Below are 20172 nucleotides of genomic sequence, written 5' to 3'. Positions count from 1 at the left end.
CCCACAGGGTAGCAGAGCCGGTATCAAAAATCACCTAGAAGGTCTGGGGTGGGGTTCCAGTGGAGATGGTCCCAAAGTAGGACACCTGTGATGTGAGGAGAAGACAGACCAGAATACATTGTTCGGAACATTATCAGGACATGTCATATTAGAATTAGAGACAGAAGCTATACATTTCAACTGCTACAAAACCATTTTATATATTCTGTCTAAGTCACCTCAGAGACATTTTCATTTTGAAAGAAAAAAAGCAGTTCTAGAGTAATTCCTTATCACAGTAGAGTAGCATAGTATATTCTTGTATACTATCTCTCTAGACACTTACAGTGTTTTTCACGGTAAAGTCTAACCTAACTTTGGACCTTTGCAACCCTTTATGTCCTTGGGTTAAAAAAAGAAAAGCTCATATAATGTCGGCCACTATATACATCTGACTCATTGAGAGCTGAACTCTGGCCAGCGTCCATTTTGATTCTGCAGTATAATGTCATCACTCACTGACAATCTTCCCTTCCTCCTCTCTGAAGGCTACATTCAGAGTTCATAGACCTTATATACTGGTGGCACATGCAAGTTAAACGGTGATATAATTGCTAAAGCGTTTTGAGAACTTTTGGGTTGATGTTATTTGATTGCAAAAAAACAGGCAAACATGCTCAAGGTCTAATGTAAGCAAGTTAGTGATTAATTTAAGGTCTCAATGTACGGTAATCAAGCAAATGAGACCTTTTTTGAACTGGTGGGGTATGTATGAAGAATCCACATACAGCATTAAAGGGTCCATGTGGTTAGCCTGCAGCATTGGTCTAAAAATGATAATACTCATATCCAGGTAGTTGATCAGGGGCACTTTATCATTGTGAGAGAAGTGTCACGAACAGTTATTTCCGGGCCCTATGCAGATGACACGATCCGGATTAATGAGGAAACACGGGGGAGACAGTCATGCAGGAGAGGATCTGGAGACAGGGGGCGTGTCCAAGGGGTGCAGGTGTCCAGGGGGAGTGAGTCCGGGTCAAACGATCCAAGAGAAAATCCAAACAGCTAATCCAAGACAGAAGCAAAGTCCAAGGCCAGGAGATCCATCCAGGAGATTAAAACCATGAACCGTGTCAGGACTGGCAAAGGGAGGGGAATCAGGAACAGAAAGTTTAAACCATAACGGAGCCAGACGCAGCAGGACTCCAGGCTCTCACGAAGCGGAATTCAATGAGGAACCTCGAGTAACGTCTACGTCTGGCTTTTAAGGTGGAACTAAAGAGGGGCTGGAATAAGGACCAGGTGTGCTGAATGAGGTAGAACAAGGAAGGGCTGGAGCGCCCTTAAGAGAAGGAGTAGCGATCGTGACAAGAGCCCTGGTACTTGGCGTAGGGATCATGGGTGTTGTTCTTCAAGAACTCCACCAACAGGCCTTTCTCTTCCAGGTTGTTCCTGAGGGACTTGCCCTTTTCCAAGAAGACTTTGAAACCCCCAATTGGTTTGCATAAACAGATTAAGGCACTTATGTTCACATCTCTACAGTAAACGCCCCAGACTTGTGAATTAAGCCAACATAAAACAAACTTCTAAAGGGATATAATTGTCACATTTTAGTAAATAGAGCTGGGGCCCCAGTCCTGTGTATATTGTAATGCAGTTGAATGGAGTTTACCTATAAAGACACTCTGAAAGTCAAATGAGGGCCAGTAGAATGAGCCACTTCATTCTGGTGGGAGAAAAGAAACTGGCAACAATATTCTGTGAACTAGCAACCAGAGCATAAAGACCTGTGTGGTTTAGGAGTGTTGCTTGAACCAGGTCTGAGACAGGCCTTGTGATCTAATGGCAATCACCATACTAACCTGTAAATGCAAAGAAGCATATGAGATGTGAGTCCTGAAAATGTTATCCATCAGCCTTTGCAAAGCTGCTTGAGAAGCACGTGAACTTAAAGGAAGCCCTGTATACTGGTACAGTCCTGTGGGAGTTGTGAAAGCGGTTTTCTCTTTTGGCAATTTTGAAGGTATTCACCAGTATCCCTTGGCAAGTCTGAAATGGAGAGATATTTTTCTTCCCCTAGGTGTTATATAAGCACAAATGCTCTGGGCATTGGGTACAAGTTGAATTTAGAGAGTTCATTTAATTGCTCCCAACCAGCTTTAGTATTAATACTATTGGACTAGATCGGCGGCTGCAGGTTTCCTTCTGGGACTCTGTAGGGGGTTTTGTGAATTATCATGCGAGGATTAGTTCATGGCTAAACAGCCTTTTCATATCTCTGTAATGGTTTTTAGTGAGTTTGGGAGCAATCTGGTCCTGGTCTATGGATTGCTTAACATGCACACAAGATGTACAGTAATCACTTGAACTAACATGCTTTTCCTGTTCCATTGTTTCCATGGTTTAAGTAGTATTTCTGGATTTTTTTCTGTTTATCTTGTTAATGTATTTTGAAATTCGCCAGATATACCCATCATACTACATTTGTAATACCCCTGCCATTGGGCATATAATTTGCCCTTTGGAGTAGGGAGAAAAACTAGAGCCTTGTCTGCTAGATTCAATTCCCTTTCCGTAGTGGTCATAATAAGTCTTTAGATTTTACTGCACTCTCTCCAGATATTGATGAGCGATTTCAGCGGTAAGATCCTGCATCCGGATTACATATTCAAGACTACTTTTCTCCTAATTATCTGGAGACTCCCAGATTTCCCTCGAAATGCCTAGCCACAGGTCAAGCCAATCCCCCAGTAACCTCAGGAGAACGCGGGGTTTCTTTTTCTTTCTGATTATGGAGCGTCTCTATGCCGCCCTCTGGTGGCCGAACCCAGATTTGACACGCCAGATCAGGCTTCTGTGCTATAATCTCTCATCCAGATTCATGCCTCCATAGTTAGCGGCTGATAACATTTTTGGCAATATTAAGGATTCTTGTTCATCCTGGAAGATAAAGGTGAACCATTGCAGCTCCTAACTGTATGAGTTTTTTAAATAAAGCAACTTTTGCTGATTGACTATGAAGTGGTAATGCAGACAAAGCGCAACCATCACAACCTACAGTATTTAAAGTATGTTATTTTCTCCCTTTGGACAGTTAGAGCAATCCTTACAAACTATGTATGTATGGAACTGGTGTACCCAGAAAAGCAAGGCTGTGAGTCAAAGTTATGACAGGATAAAATCCTCTATTACTGTATGTAAAAGTCAATGAGAACGAGATTTCACAGCAATGGGAGGTGTTTGACTCCACATGTGAAACACGGCTGGTTGCCATGGAGACAGATGGCCGCAAACTCTGGCTTGATCCTGTTACAGTGCAAAAGCTAAGTCTGGATAATACTGGAATGGGAGACATCCAGGGAATACCAGATTGCAGTTATAAAAGATTCCAATTGCAATCCAGTCTCAGTCTCAGGTCAATACGTTCTGATTGAAGAAAAAAGGACAGCAATGAATTTTAAATGCTAGAATACTTTTATTTTTCAGTCAGAAAAATACAAATAAAGACAATTATTTTAATTGCTTTTTATTTGTCAGTTTTGTTCTATCATATATATTGTATACTAACAGATTAACATCTTCTTTACTGTCTTCTGTTACAATGTAAGCCTCTTCAGTCCCTTCGGACTACAACAGCAGACATGCCAACTAGAAGCAGATGGTGAGTGCCGTGAGGGAGTGGACGATGTATTGTCCACTTGTCCACCTTTTCTTGGATCTGCTCCCTCAAGACAAGGCCAGACTAGACAGCCCGAGCCAGACCCACCATGTTGTAGGCCCTGTTAAAGATAGAGTAGTACTCCCTCATGAACACATCACCCAGGATCCAGAGCTGGTTGTTTCCACTGTAGAAGCCGGAAGTGCAGCCATTTCCTCTCTAGATGGAGGTAAGAATGAAACATGAGTATGACTTCCTGTTAGCAGAAAACACCTAGGTCTCCCTTCCTGTTATGATATCACTTTGGGTCACTCCATCCAAAGGCACTCGTTCAGCCCAGTGCCATCCATGGCTGCTTGTTAAATTAGACAAGTCCTGGTCTAGTTCCTGCTTAACTCTCTGAACTGTCCTGGAAGGTACCAGCCTCACACAAGGACACACTGACCTGCATGACATAAGCAGAGGACGGCAGAGTGAAGTCGTGTCCATTGATGGTGAAGGTCACCGCAGGCATGCTTCCAATATTGTTGCAGTTCACAATAGCCTTGGAAAATGATGGATTCCATTGTTAAAATTATACTTAAAAACAAAAAAATAAACATGAGAACAAGAGATATATTGTAGAAAAAGCTACTCAGCTATGATGCTGAAGCTGATATCCTGGCTTCTTTCAAGGAACAGCTGGCTGAAACTAGGATCAATTTGCTATTAACAAAATGCGCTAGTTGGGCCAAAAACTTTCCTCTTATTTGTAGCCTTTCTTATGGGACCATGCCCATTTGGTTGCTAACATTTTATTGAACTAAAGTTCTCTTCCTCTTTAAAGAATCCCAAACAATGATTTGTTCCAAACCACCACAACCATATGCTTTGCTAAAGTGTTTCCAAATCTCTGTCTTTAATTCATTCTCTCTTAATTCCTACTTATGTCTTATAAGCTTATTCTTCATTCTAGTGCAGAAATAAATTAATATTTCACAATGCTTGAGTAAAATAGCAGGCTTTGCCTGTCACTAGCAGTGCTGTTTCTCCTCTTCCCCTGTGAAAATGTAATGGAGATGAACACATGCATCATGGAAAAGGGTTTTGATTATAAATGGGAATTGTATCATGTTCCAGGGCTGTGCATGCCACTCTAGCGGACATGCAAAACAAATTCATGTTTTCCTCTGTCTTATTAAAAAACAAACTGCGAGCTGCAACAGAGTAAAAGGCATGCTATTGTCTTCATGGGAAATCGGTGTCATATTGGTAGCTTCAACGAGGAAAGTGGTAACTTTTGTACTCAAGGTCTTACTTCTCCATTCTGGCTCCCTGAGGTTCCCACCCAGGCGTTGATGTTGTTGATGTCGCTAGATGGACCAATGACCAAGGAGGTGCCACTGTCCACAATAGCCTGGCAGCCACCAGCACAGGCCACAAGGTTGCCATTGATGGTAACCCTGCATGTTACCACAGACACTAGAATCAGACTTCAATGCAGAATCTGTTCATTACTGACCAGCGCAAGCAGCTTTATAGATGCTTGCTACCATAGCATTAGCTGATATAGCATATACAGGATAAAGAAACACCTTTACTTTATTTTCTTGTGTATCCCTTCTTAGACTAATTGTTGATCTTTCCTCACCCAGAGGATTGGATATGGATATGGATACAAATATGAATATTAGCATGTATATTTGTCGTCAGAAGGTTTGGCCAAGGAAAGTGGGACTGTGTAATATTATATTACTTCTATGGAAAAGAACAGACAAATACAAAAATAAATCTGCTCACTTTTCCATGGTGATCTGCCAGTAGGTCTTGGAGGACAGAGGGATCCAGTAGATCTGGCCAGTGTAGTAGGATGGGTCTACTCCACCAAGGGTCAGAACACTGCCAGTCTGGCCATTGCTGGAGCAAGAATCCACATTAGACATTGCAAAGAGCACCTCACATTTTTACTTCAATTCACATAAAGACATATAACTGGAAAGAAAATAATCAGTTTTTCAAATAATTCTCATAGTATAGTTGAAGGGACCCAGCAAAAATAGAAGTTCTTTTATAGTACAAGAGTTAGCTGACAGGTAGTTGGGTGTACAGGTATATACTGTAATTTAATGCATTCAAATTTGTTGCTAGTTACAAATGGTGTAATCTTGGAATTGAGTAAGATTCTAAGGAATTCCAGGACTGCAGAGGAACCAGATGTTTTATCTAAGGCAAAAAGACTCAAACAGTTTTGAAAACTGATGTCAAGAGCAGTTGGCAGTTGATGTAAGTAATGGTATATCCCAGTCTACCAAAGCATCCTAGAAATTCCAAAAATGCTTTTATAGTCCCATTTATGTCTAGACCTCTTTTGTACCTCTCTTGCTATCTTGAACTGTAAGCTAGATAATTAGTCTGTGTCATGCGGGGAAGGATTTCTCACCGGCTCAGGTAAAAAGAGAAGACATCCTGGGAGACCAGGCCCTGTTTCATCATGTTGTCGAAGACGGGGGTGGCACCAGAGGCTGAGATGGAGGGGAAGGCCATGCCCAGGATGCCATCATATGGCATGTAGTACTCAAAGTCTGCTTCAGTCTGGCTCAGACCAAAAATCTGGTTTCTGATTGCAATGCCAGCAACCTTGCAGAAGAAAATTTAAACATAAACAACCTGCATAAGCAATCATTCTTTCACAAGATTTCCTGATATCAGATTGAGCTACAGTACAAGTACGACCATCTGGTTCTTACATAACTTCTTATTTTCTTTGTACTCTCATGTTTTTTTCTTTAACACTGCTGCTACAGTACTCTGGGGCCCTAACTTTGATTGCTGAGGCTATTGTTGGAGCAGTCCAGATGTGGATCTTGCATGCGCACTCTTGTCCATGTCAGTTTTCACCAAGAGTTCCGTTTCCCATCTATTGTCCAATGGCATGCCTGTCAGATTAAGAGGTGTCTCTAAATTGTTCCTGTGTGAATATACAGTACATGCCCTGTAATGGGCAGGAATCCCATCCCAGATGTAGTATCACCTTGTACTCTGTGTTTCCAGGATAGGATGAACAGATGGAAAATTATTACCCTGTAAGGCACTGATAAAGTATCTCAGGTCACACTATAGTTGCACACTCACAGTGACAGTGTCGTATCCGAGGAAACCAGTCATGCTGCCAGTTCCATAACTGATAGAGAGGGTCTGGGAAGTGTAACGGAAGGTGGAAGACCGAGCAGGGTTGAATCTGTCGTGGTTCCCTGGCAATGGAAGTTAGGCACGTCAGTGATTTGTTGTGTTCTTATTTGACATGATGTTACTATTAGGATGACACTTGCATCTGAAGATATGACAGCCATCTTGTGAGCTTCAAAATTGTACACGAGAAGCTCACAGTTACTTCGTCCAAGGAAAAAAAAGAAGGGATATAAGCTTTAGCCATTACAAACTGGCATGATTAATATTTCCAGACACTTGAAGGAAATATGCCTAGTGGTGCTATTCCCATCCAGGAATGATTTGAAGTGAAAGGGAATAGATTTATTGTATTTCACAGTCTCCTAATTGGAAACACGACCAAGAAAGAAGTTTTCCATGCTGGATTCAGCCTTCTTTCCCTCACTCACCGCAGGCGGCGCTGCTGCAGTAGACCGAGGGCACCCACAGGTTGGCAGAGCCGGTGTCAAACTGCACCTTGAAGGACTGGGGGGGATTTCCAATGGAGATGATCCCAGTGTAGACGAGCTGCAACCATAGAGAGATTGTGTTGTTGCTAATTAATGGATTGTCAGTTCTGGAGACACAGTACAATACTCAAACAAGTTAAAAGAAGATGACGTTAAAAGAGTTGACGATCTTACAACATCTTTGGCTGGAATGACAGCATAAATTGATCTGGCACCAAAGAAAAGCATAGCCCATAGTCTGAAGAGGTGTCACACAGAGTGACATTTGAATGATTTTAACGTGTATTTTGTTATGCCTTCTATTTTATCTTATTGCCAGTATTAGAAGGAACCTTGAAAATAATGCATCAATCAAATAAATCATATCTAATTAGATGTTATACATTCTAGACATCAGAGTTTGCTTTCACAGGCAGGTATTATACAAAACACCCTTACCTTATTTTTTTAAAATGAATCTGTGGCATGCATAAACCACTATCAGCTTATCCTGACAAGACAGCAGGGAAGGATTTACACTTACATCAGCATCGTTGGTCATGGGCTCATTTGCTACTGTGGCAAAATCAGGGTTAAACTTGGCACTTGGGTTGTAGGGGTGTCTCTTCCTGTACTCCTCCCACAGGCCTTTCTCTTCCAGAGCCTGTCTTGCAGATTTCCCTTTAATCAAAGGGATCCTGGATCCAACAGGTAAAGTAAACAACTAGAGTACTTCTACTTGATATCTTAGTTCATAACGCCTGACTTTTAGAAGACCTTTACTTGGGACTTTGAAAGAAATACGTCAGGGCAGATATCAATAGTTTATTAACTACTTACAGTTCTAACTTGGCACAAAATTTATTTTTGCTTTTGAGCAAATATATGTTTTTATTGTGTGTTTTGGGGAAAGCCATAATGGTTTAATTTGATATGCTTTATTTGCATGACAAAGCTTAAGAAATATCAAAAAGTACGTTTTTGGCTTCAAATTGCAGAGACACTTGAGATCTTTCACTATTATTTTGTTACTTTAACCATCACTGTAAAATATGCTCCTGATGACACCAATTGGTTTTTATTTACAAAGGAACAAAAGGTTTATTCCATGCTGAAAAGAGAAGAAAGGAAACATGACGCTTTGGCTGTGGAGCCTTCTTTGGGTGTAAGCAGCGATGTTTTCTTCCTGTTTTCTCTCCTTTTCTTTTCTCCTTCTTCCTTTTTTCTCTTTTCAGCATGGAATATACCTATTACTTGTTCTTTTGCAGCCTGCGCATGCTGACGCAGCTACCCCACCTGAACTATTTTTAATCTATTCTGCTGTTCTAAGCCTTTTTATTTCTCACAGGTCAGTGATCTATCAATTGATTCTTTGGTATCTCCAAAGAAACCAGGGTAACAGCTTTGACAGCATTGGTTGGATCGCTTGCTCCTGATCAGTTAAACTCATGTCTTAGTAATACCTAAAAGAGTGACCCCTTCTCTCGGCTTTAATTCCACTTCCCAATAGTTTCCACTTTCCCCTACATTATTTTTTAAGAAATAGAGTCTCGTGCACCTTACATTCTCAGACAATGCATTGAAGTAATGCATAACCTAGACCACATGTTCACCAGAAATCAAGGTATTCTGCACTAAAATTCTGCATTATAAAGAAATTAATAATAAATATATAGAAGGAACTCACTTCTGCATACACTCGGAGAGAGCCACCAGGGCACAGAGGACAACGGCCCACTTCATCATGGTGCTGCAGTTCAGAACAGTCTCCCGCTGGACTCCAAGGCTGAGAGTGTCCTGCTGGGGTGAGACAGACCCTTTTATACCTGAGGGTCACAATAGGACCCTCCATTACTTTATCACCACGATAAGAAAACCCAACAAGTCTTCTTAACAGAAAGTGATAAGCAGTGGAATGGTAAAGATGGGTGTCCTTTCTCATAATGTCAATGTGAAAGCGTGCAAAATAACAGCTCAAACTTAGATCAGCCTTGCCTCCAAGTTATTGATGTTAAAGACATTCTGAAAGACATTTATGCATTCAAATATCATAGTAAGATGCACCGAGGACATAGAGAGACTTTAGATTTCTTTGGATGAACTAGGAACTGATGTCTTGATTGGAAACATTCATGTAATTTCCATCACCATGATTTATACCCAAGACAGCTATTATAACAGAAATGAAGAATCAAGGATTCAAGGTTAGAAGAACCTAACAGTCTGTAACCTCATGACCATGCATCATAACATGAAATAATTGTCTGCTTTGTATCTTAAGACATGGACGGTGCCGAGCATGAAAATACTGTGGTTTAGGATCTGCTCTTTATTGGTATCAACGTCTTTCTTGTTGATATGGTGGTTACCTTCCATTGCCTTCATCATCCTTAGTTAACTTTCCATGTTTCTTAGCCTTAATTTCAAACAAATATGCAAATATTCTAAAAGGGTTTGAGTTCTTGGAAGACAAAAGCAGTACCTGCAGGAAACTGCTCTTATTCATTATTCTTAGTCATTAACGATAACTAAATTAAAAGTGAGGAACCACAGCATTACAGTACCGTACCAGCCTGCCGGTCTGTGACATCATGGAGGAATTACTGAGATCACTGGATAAACAGTAGCACGCTTTATCTTCAGGCCACTGGGGTTTATCCAAAATTATCTTAGAGTTTAAAGCTGCTTCACTTTCTCAAATCACTGTAATCAGTGGAACTCTTATGGTAGTAATACCTTTATCATAATCATTGAGATTAATTCACTGATACTTGGAAATCCCTTCCTAAATATTTGGTATTTGCATCAGTGTGAAAAAGTATTAATAGTCCTTATTAAGATAAAGAAAACAAACAATGTACAGTCCTAGTAGAGGTCGAAACCACATTTTGTTGTATACCACAATAAAATAAAGAAATATTAAACACGATTCTATTGTATTCATCAGCAATCATGGTATAATTTGGTGACAATCATTGAGACTGGCCGACTCATACAAATAATTCTTCTTATTATTTAAACTGTCACTTACAAAATGTTTATTTCCAGGAAAGAAGATTTTGTGAAATCATACAGAACAAAATACATACGACGAAATATTTACATCATACGGATCATATGGAAATACTAATTAAATGTGATAAAGTGTTTTTGCTTTCTTTCTGTAATGTGAATGGCCAGTCACATCTTATTTTGCATTTGACTTTTTCAGGAAAAGTGAAGCCTGTAGCTTCTGAAATGACAGACACATTTCTTAAGAATCCCTTAAAATTGCTCTCCAGAATCCATTTTTTAAAACAATTAAATGATTTGGCAATGCCAGCAAGGAAGTAAGGGCATTTCCAATTACTGTAAATTTAAGGTTTCTACGGGCCTACAGATGAATAGACTAGACACATGGCTGGTGTCCCAACCATAAAGGAAAGGCAGCCTCAGACCTAGTTTCCTCCAATGAACGTCCCTGCAAACCTGCCAGTTACAGTTGCCCAGCACAACCCAGTACCGATCCCGGGGCAATGTGTACAAATGGAATGACATGCAGAAAACAGTGTTAGGTGAGCCATAGGTTTTCATTTTTCTTAGGGTCTTTTTTCAAATGTCCCCACTCTTCTATCATTGTTACAGTTTACAGACCCCCCATGGGGTCTTTTAATGTGAGTTTGTGGATTTGCTTTCTCTGTTAATCTTCAGATTTAATATGTTCCTTGATCTTGGAGGTTGTAATATCCATGTTGATTCACTGCCTACCAGTTTATCTAAAGGTTTTCTAACTTTGATGGAATACTTTAGTCTCATTCAGCTCAGTATAACTCACAACAAAGGTCACACGAAGGTCACACGTACCTTGAACTAGGCCTTTATGGTGACCTAGCTGTTCTTTTTGATTTAGGATTTCCTGTCTCACACTCTTCACCTTCATGCTCTAATAGTTTTTGCAATTGGTAAAAAGTTGACCAGTCTAGTTTTACTGACTGCCCTGTCTTGTCTTGCTTTTCCAACTCTGATACTCTGGAAAACAAGGTACAAGTTTTTAACAGTTCTCTTTTAACTACTCTTGACAGCCTAGCACCTCTTGAAACTCAAAGAATCTCCTTTAGTTGATCTGCCCTATGGTACTGTAGTTATGCTCAGTAAAGGCAGTGTCCCACAAACTAGTACATAGGTGGTGTCTTTTTGGTCTGAATGTATCTCTTCAGTCTTGGAAGGAGTCTGTTACATCCAGCTACTTCTTCCATGTAATTAAGACCAACCATACCAATCCTAGATACCTGTTCTCCACCGTCAATAGACTACTAAACTGCCCCACCACATTACCAGCCACATTGTTAGAGGTTTTTACTTCTAAGATTGACAATATCCAGCATCATATTGTCTCCACACCACATGTCCTCCCTGCTGGTCAAGGTTTGCTAGTTCCCTTTTCTCTAGTCTTTCTCAACTTGATGCTGTATGCCTTAGAAAATTGGTACCATGTGTGAAATCCACCAACTGTTTATTAGATCCCATTTCTACTGTTTAATCTCAGTCCTGTTTTTCTTCTCTCTGCCCTGTTGTTCTCAAGATAATAATCTAGCCCTTGCGAACTGCAGTGGCACCTACGGCCTTTAAAACTGCTGCCAATACCCCTGTACCAAAACAAAACAAATATGGCTCTGGATAACTTAAACAATTTTTGTCCTATATCCAACTTACCCTTTCTTGCTAAAATTTGAAACATGCTGTTGCAATTCACTACAAATAACCTCACTGAACCCTTCCAATATGACTTTAAACAATTACGCAGCACAGAAACTGCTCTGATTAAGTCACTAACAATTTTCTTATGGCATCTGATTCCAATTCTATCCTTATTCTCCTAGACCTCAGTGGTGCTTTTGATATCTTGTCTGAGGTACAATCATCCTCACAACCCTTGTTCATCTGACTCTGGTCTCCTGTTCACCTCCCAAGCTTTTTGACATAGTATGGGTGACAGGGCCTTCTCTTACTATGCCCCAAATGTCTGGAATTCTATCCCTAAGGATATCAGAGAGTCACCTTCCCTGAGAGCTTTCAAATCCAGACTCAAAAACTTATTCTTCAGAAAGGCTTTTACTTAATCAGGCCTGTGTCTGCCCCTTACATCTGCTTCTGTATTCCAAATCCTTATTTTTAATTTTGCAAATTTTGTAACTTTTTCTCCTTGTTAACTTTTTGTATTATTGTATATCACTTTGAGATACTATATAAAAGGTACTATAAAAAGGTACTATATAACATATTTATATGAAGGTACTATATAAAATACCAGATAGGGTTATTAATAATAGCCTTCTATTGGCTGATAGGGTAAACAGCTTCAAAGAGAAAAGCCATCACTTTAAATCTTAAAGTTTCTCTTAATCTCTTAAAGTTTTACAGTTATCCTGAAACTATAAAAAGACCACTAGTCTTTCTGGAGCTCAGACTAAAACAATGAATGAATGCAGTATATAACCATTATTACTGAGACGAAGAGGAGGCCTACAACAGAATGTTAATTGCATTAAATGGATTAAAGGATTAAATGCAGACCAATGCCAATGACTAAAAGCACACACAACAACTGGACAAAATCATTTTTGGACAGGCATTATTTGATGCTTATTTCTCTTTATTATTTACAATCAGAGATACACATTCAAAAAGCATTTTTTTCTGTCTCCCATTATGGCTTGAAGATCTCCAGGCCTATCCTGTGACAGCAATGATTGTTGGAAGCATCTACAGAAGACAGACAGCACAAGGAGAGCTGCGGTGACGTTCACGGGGAGTGCAGGCAGTTGGCCGTGCTGTGATGCTGCTCTCCCACAGGAAACTGTGAGACTAGGCAGCCTGGGCCAGGCCCACCATGTTGTTGCCTCTGTCAAAGATGGCGTAGTACTGCCTGATGAAGACATCACCCAGAATCCACTGGCCAAATCCACCACTGGCGAAGCCAGACTGGCAGCCGTTGCTTGTCTGTGGTGATAGAGGGAGACAGTATTGTATTCAACTGGGAAAACCACAAGAACCCCCTTTCATTCCAACTGGGAGTATTGTTGAAAAGTTATGTTCTCTCTCAATAATCTATCAGAATAGCAAGGCCTAGTTGTCAAAATACTGATCAATAAAAGTTAGGATCTCAGGCTAGGAAAAGGTCTTGTTTTTCATTTAGTCCTTGGACAGAACTGCATCTTCATTGTTTATTGAGTGTATATGCAATGTTTACCCCTTTAAACGTACCTTTGGCAGACTCTGATTCCCAGTTAAAGTAACAAAAAACAGCTCTTTACAACACAAGGCTGCTGCTTTTCTCTTCGGGTGTCCGTGAACATTTACCCCAAAAGCTGTTTACTTCTCTGTTAGTCATGCATTTTGGTTCCGAAATGTTGCAGCAGTTGTTGAAAGAACTGACAATATCCTTTACAGCAGAATGGAGATGTACTGTGTGTGGTTTGCTGTAACCGCAGCAACAATCTTTAAAATAATTATGGTTAACAATGATAAATACAGATAGGGAAATTAATAATTTTTGTTACATTCAGAAAAAATTAAGGGCCTCTGTGCTGGCCCCTTCATGGTCAAAGCATACTACCACATTAATCTTTCTTCAGCCCAATAAATATAAAATGTTAGAAAATCGGTATGTATGAAAGACATTTCTGCAATGAAGAATTAGATTTAGGCTCTTAATTGGAGAACTGAAAAGGTTTTACTTTTTGTTGGAGTGGACAAAAAGAACATAACATTCTGAGTAATGGTTCGTTTGGCTGTCCTTTTGTAAATGGCCACTCACCTGCGACACATAGGCAGAGGGGGTCAGGGTGAAGTCATACCCATTGAGAGTGAACGTGACATCAGGCAGGTTTCCGATGTTGCAGCTGGAAACATCCTGAGCAAAGATAGGATCCCACAAGTTACATCCTCCCCTAAATGAAGTAGTGCAAACGGTGAAAACCCAGAAACATCCCAAGAACAGCTAGGATGCAACCACACTAAGAAAAGGGTTACAGGTTACTCAGTGGACTGATGGCAAACAAAAACACTTCTTTCCTGTGCAAGGAGCTTACCAGAAAAACACATGCATCAAATCTGGGAGGGTATTGCTACTTACATTTTCATTCACTAATTTAATTAGTTCATGTGATTCTGAATCACACATAGGCTGTTTTTGGTTGTGACTTGGAAACTGGCACAACACAGTTTAGGTTTATGAGATATTTATGGGAAGTGAAACCATGGGCTCTTCTGCAAGCCTTGAGGAAAGTGACTTTTAAAGCGTCATTCTTACAGCCATGTTGTGGAACACGTGACCCAAGTATGAAATCATTAATGGGTTTCTTCTGCTTTCTGACTTGCTGTTCTCCAACAGAGAAAAATGTCAAACAAAAAAAGAAAAGATTCACCCTGTTGTAGCAAAATTAAGTGAGGTGTAACCACTACAGAAACATGTTGCAGGCCAGTGAAAGGAAAGATGTGAAGGATGATTGATTTTGAGAGTTCACATGCTCTGACAGTGCTCTTCTGATGACATTAGAGTTACAGTGTGAGGTGACCCCTGAGAAGAATTCCTTACTCCAATGTAAGCGTTGATGTTGCTGATTCCACCAGATGGGCCAACAAGCTGAGAAGTGCCACTGTCCACGATGGCTTGGCATCCCCCAGCACACGCAACAGCCTGGCCATTGATGCTAATCCTGTAACCGAAAACAAGGCCTGGCGTTTCAGACAGGTACGGAGTCAGAGCATCACAAGGTATAGCACACCCTACAGAAGGAGCTTGCTGCTATGGAATTAAACTTTAAAAAGTTAAAGGCATCCTTTGGAAAAGATTGAATTTAAGGACATTTAGTCCTGTTCTAGTTGCAGCTACTGTTTTTTTGCACACATTCTTTTCCAATTTTGTAGTCTTTCTCTCAAATCCATTCCTAGTGTCTTTGCACTCCAACAGTCCATTGAGATGTTGGAGGGGTTTAGACTAATCTAGAGCTGTGAGATACTGTTTACAGTCCTTGTGCTGGAGAGAAAAGCGAATACCCAAAGAGACGATCTTTACTCACTGGTCCATGGTGATCTGCCAGTACGTCTCTGAGGACAGAGGGATCCAGGTGATCTGGCCAGTGTAGTAGGATTGGTCGATTCCACCGAGAGTCAGAACACTGCCAGTCTCGCCATTGCTGGACAAGGAAGAAGAGATGAGGAGAATATATGATCCACTTAAAAATAAATTATGTTCTAGATTAAAGGAACATGAGTAGTTAATATGAATCCTATCCTATATGCAACATAACTTAAAACATCAGATCTCTTCTGTATTTGCATGTCCTCATTTCTTTTGCTGTCCTTATTTGCTTCCTGCATTGAATTTCCTGTCTATACCGTACTCTGTAAGACAGATCCCCCTAGTGGAATAGCACAGTGTGGAGGAGCTGCACACACACATCCTTTTTTAACGGGAATTTGGCAGTGGCTGGACCAACCCTGTCTGAAATAGCCTTTCCAGCCCAAATGTGATCAATCACTTGCACGCCTTTCTCTTTCCTTTTTTTGTAATCCTAACCGAAAGGTTGATCCATTTTCCTGGGCCGAAAACACTAAAAAGTGGTTTTACTGCCCCGGACAAGGCAACAGACTGCCTTTAAGTTATTTACTCACTCAAGCTCCAAACCTTTCTTTAATAACAAGATGTCTCACTGTGAGACTGAGTTTATCATTGTCATGAGTGACTGAGATCTAAGATCTAGTCCAAACCTGTCTCCTCCTCTGTCCTGTCTCATGTTTCAGGTGCTTTGCTGTCCTTCCGGTGTCTATCTCTCTGGGGCTATACTGTATATTTCTGGGTCTTTCATTTGCCTTCGTTCAGCATTGACGTTCAAATGTCCTGAGACCCGCCAAGCCCCACGTCCGCTACCTGAGGATATAGGTTTCTATATGGCATTTCCTGAACAGCTGAGCCCGGGCTAACCCCCGTCTAACCTCTACGCATAGGGCTTTTATGCTCTCCTGCCATTCCACGTTTCGCCCTTTCCAACATCTGTGACAAAACCTGAGCAGGCAACCTCCAACTATTCTCTGAATACTTGAGAACCAACTTCCAAACAGGTGATTCATTTCCTCCCTTTTCCTGGAGTGTCTTTATGCCACCCTCTGGTGGCCTGTCCCAGTTTTGACACTGCTATGTTACACACGAATATGCTATATCCACATGTTGCATACTGCAAAGGAGCCATCACTCACGGGCTCAGGTAGATGGAGAAGACATCCTGGGAAACCAGGCCCTGGCTCATCATGTTGTCGAAGACAGGGGTGGCACCAGAGGCTGCGATTGAGGGGAAGGCCAGACCCAGGATGCCATCAAAAGGCATGTAGTATTGGAAGCTTGCTTCAGTCTCGCTCAGACCAAAAATCTGGTTTGAGACACTAATGCCAGCAACCTTGTAGGAGACAAATCATAAGTTAGCAGAAAGCAAGATTTCTTAAAATTTGTAAATCACAAATTATTCATTACTTTATGCCCAGTCTTCATTAAGTATTAATTTAACTTCTACCGGCAGCCTGTTTCTCATGTAGTAGTCTGAGGTTGTTTTCTGGTTCTGTCATGCCAGATCTCTGTGTGTTCTGTGCTTCCACACTCACGGTGACAGTGTCGTATCCCAGGATTCCAGTCATGCTGCCCGTTCCGTACTGGATGGTGAGGGTCTGGGAAGTGGACTGGTAGGTGGAGGACTGGCTGGGGTTGAAGGTATTGTGGTTGGCTGCAAAGGGAATTTAGGCAATGATCAAAAATGTTGGCTTTCGCTGATGCCATCCAAAGGCATTTAACTTCTCAACCGTACAATGATAAGAAAGTCATCTTTCCTTTTTATACTTTTCAGATACATCTGGCATTTGTAATTTTGGCAGCTGCAACTTGTTTGTTTCACTTTAAAGCTCAAATGGGTTCATTCTATTGAGGAGTAAGCTGCTGTAGATATTACACCTCTTGCTGTGTTAAAGCACCTATATTTTCACACATCAGACAATAGAACTAATGCTTTGTGGTACAAGTTTGGAAATGGTTTAATAGTTAGGGGTGGGTGGAATGCAGAATGGGTTAGGGTTTGCATATGCAGAAGAGAGCAACAATGAGAATATAAACTGAGGGCATATTCATCCATTTCTGTTTTGCATACTCACTGCAGGCTTCGCTATTGCAGTAGACAGAGGGCACCCACAGGTTGGAGGATCCAGTGTCGAAGAGGACATTGAAGGACTGGGGGGGAGTTCCAATGGAGATAACCCCATAGTAGGAGAGCTGGAGACACAAAGGAGCGCACACACAGGTTTGAGAGATGTTAGTGCTGATGTTAATATTGTAATGCTACGGGGTTCACGTGGGCACCCTCGCCGCCGCTGCATCAGGTTGGACCCCCACCGTCGGGGACTCAAACCCAGGCCTCCGGTGTCACTCAACAGGGACCCAGCCTCTTGAGCTAAAGAGAGATCTCCCCCCAGCCCGGTGGCTGCGGTCCCTGCTATTCACAGGGAAGGCCGGTGACGTCACCGCTCTGGTAAGCCAGCTCAGCTCTCGCAAGCAATGGAGGCCGTATGCGTTACAATATCGTCACTTAAAATGAGCAGAAAAGCTCGAGTTGTGTGGGTACACTTTAAAGTAATCCTGATCCATTCAAAATAAAATACTTTGTAATCATAGAGAATAAATGTGGCTATAGTTGACACTATTAATGATCAAATAGTAGTGGTTTCATTTATCATCACGGTCCATTTGAACCAAAAGCAAACATTAAACATGTTAAGGACATTTGTGGCTGCAGCACTGAAATGGTAAGAAAGAAATAACCTTTACTTACAGGACTTTCATACATTATACTATTTCTAATGTAGTCTGTTCCTGTACTTGGCAAACATTTTGATTATACATATAAACGTAGTGTTTGTTGTTGCAGTAGTGTCTCCACACACAGAACACCCCCATGAGGTATAGAACAGTCCATTTCTCTTTCATCAGATATCAACCAGACTGATCTCTGCTGTAACACAACTATAAAGTGGACGTACTTACATCAGCATCGTTGGTCATGGGCTCATTTGCTACTGTGGCAAAATCAGGGTTAAACTTGGCACCGGGGTTGTAGGGGTGTCTCTTCCTGTACTCCTCCCACAGGCCTTTCTCTTCCAGAGCCTGCCTTGCAGATTTCCCTTTAATCAAGGGGATCCTGAAAACAGATGACCTTATGAGTCAGACATGATCTAAATGGATATCCTGCCGTAGCATCATAAATTCCGGGGGACAGAAACATGCTAATTAAATTTCATGTAAGCTTACTCCATTCAAGTAAATGTATATTCCCCCTTTATATGCCTGACATGCACTAATGGACAACTGACCAAGCACTTGCTGCTGGGGACTACTTCAGTCCCATATTAAATACATTTCAAATGCTCAAGTTCTAATGTGTCAGAATAAGACTGATCACTTTAGGTAAAGTACTGTAGGTGAACAGAGATAGCAATAAAAGTGGCCTCATTTCCTTGAGTCAGGTTGTACTAATGGCCTGTGGTGTGTTAAAGGTAAGACAAAATGTAGCTTCTGTTCATGTTTTTCAGGAGGCTGAGGTTATGTATACTGTAGTTTGATAATGGGATGTAGAATTGACAATATCTGTGATGCACTCTTGGAATCTGTTTCACCAGTTTCCAATTGACACCTAAACATGCAGAGTGTGATTTGCAGATGTGCATCACTGAAGAACAGCTATGTTCAAATTCTACCCTGCCTTTCAATAAAATAAGTAATAAATCAATCATTCTGTGTTTAATAAGTTCTATACTTATTTTTAACTGTTTAATTCATAGCATCTAATTTTCAGTACACTTTAGAAAGGGACTAGACTTACAGTACATCAGGGGAGATTTCAGCCAATAGGGACAATAGTTTGAAGTCTGCAGCTTCATACGTCCAATTTACATGGCTGAATATAGACAAGACTATGGTTTTCTTAAAAGTACACTGGATTTATTACAGAGAACCATTTGAAGTACAAGAACAAGCCAACTAAATCATTTTCATGATGCAAATTTTCTAAATGGAGTAATCAGTTATTTTTAAGATTAATTATTATGTGCAACCCTTTTTTTTCCTTTTGATTCCTTTTTTGCATTGTATTTTGCATTTCCTTATTTATTCTGCCTTATTTGCTGTTTTCCAAAGAATGTCGTTCTACTTAATAGCATGTGCAATATTTTACTCATTTCATCTCACGTTATGCAGGTTATTGCTTCAGCTGTTATACTTCACAGCAGCATTAAAATAACTGATAAGACTAGACAGCACACATAATTAGAGAGAAAGCTGAATAGTTTTAAATGTTGCAAAAGGAAAAACTCACTTGTGCAGGCACTCGGAGAGAGCCACCAGGGCACAGAGGACAACGGCCCACTTCATCATGGTGCTGCAGTTCAGAACAGTCTCCCGCTGGACTCCAAGGCTGAAAGTGTCCTGCTGGGGTGAGACAGACCCTTTTATACCTGAGGTTCACAATAGGACCCTCCATTACTTTATCACCATGATAAGAAAACCCAAAAAGCTTCCATAAAGGAAAAAGATAAGTAACAGAAAAATAAACTTTATCCAATGCAAATGTTTAGGAAACAACTTTGGGGATAAGGAGTGCAAGGGTATTCAGCTGACCTTTAATTCCAGGTATTAGATGTTTGCACAGCTCATTAAAATATAATTGCAAGTCTACAGAAAATTCCTAAAAACTTTCTATTACTGTTTTTGTAGATTCTTAATAATACTAAAAAGGCCTTAAATATTGTTTTCTTTCTTGAGCCATGAAAATAAAAAGCCTTGTTGCATAACAATGTCAGCAAAGACTGTGTGGCACTATTCCAGCC

The 20172-nt window shown here is 40.7% G+C and overlaps 2 protein-coding genes across 2 annotated transcripts; both read right to left on the bottom strand.

Moving 5' to 3' along the window:
- Positions 1–3692: 3692 nt before the first annotated feature.
- Positions 3693–9018, bottom strand: LOC107076807 (pepsin A-like). Its single transcript, XM_015342420.2, has 9 exons — positions 8960–9018; positions 7817–7970; positions 7234–7351; positions 6749–6867; positions 6057–6253; positions 5417–5533; positions 4935–5079; positions 4083–4181; positions 3693–3856 (listed from the first exon to the last, which is right to left on the bottom strand). The coding sequence occupies exons 1-9, from the start codon at positions 9016–9018 to the stop codon at positions 3722–3724; spliced, it is 1143 nt and encodes a 380-aa protein (XP_015197906.1). The 3' UTR covers positions 3693–3721.
- A 3918-nt stretch (positions 9019–12936) lies between these two features.
- LOC102686258 (pepsin A-like) lies at positions 12937–19742 on the bottom strand. The gene is made up of 9 exons (XM_015342418.2): positions 19662–19742; positions 18335–18488; positions 17449–17566; positions 16909–17027; positions 16510–16706; positions 15333–15449; positions 14849–14969; positions 14069–14164; positions 12937–13251 (listed from the first exon to the last, which is right to left on the bottom strand). The coding sequence occupies exons 1-9, from the start codon at positions 19718–19720 to the stop codon at positions 13117–13119; spliced, it is 1116 nt and encodes a 371-aa protein (XP_015197904.1). The 5' UTR covers positions 19721–19742; the 3' UTR covers positions 12937–13116.
- Between the last annotated feature and the right edge of the window lie 430 nt (positions 19743–20172).

This window comes from Lepisosteus oculatus, chromosome 5 (assembly GCF_040954835.1).
Source record: "Lepisosteus oculatus isolate fLepOcu1 chromosome 5, fLepOcu1.hap2, whole genome shotgun sequence".
NCBI lineage: Eukaryota > Metazoa > Chordata > Actinopteri > Semionotiformes > Lepisosteidae > Lepisosteus > Lepisosteus oculatus.
The sequence above is the reverse complement of the archived record's forward strand: the minus strand, read 5'-3'. Positions and strand labels throughout refer to the sequence as shown.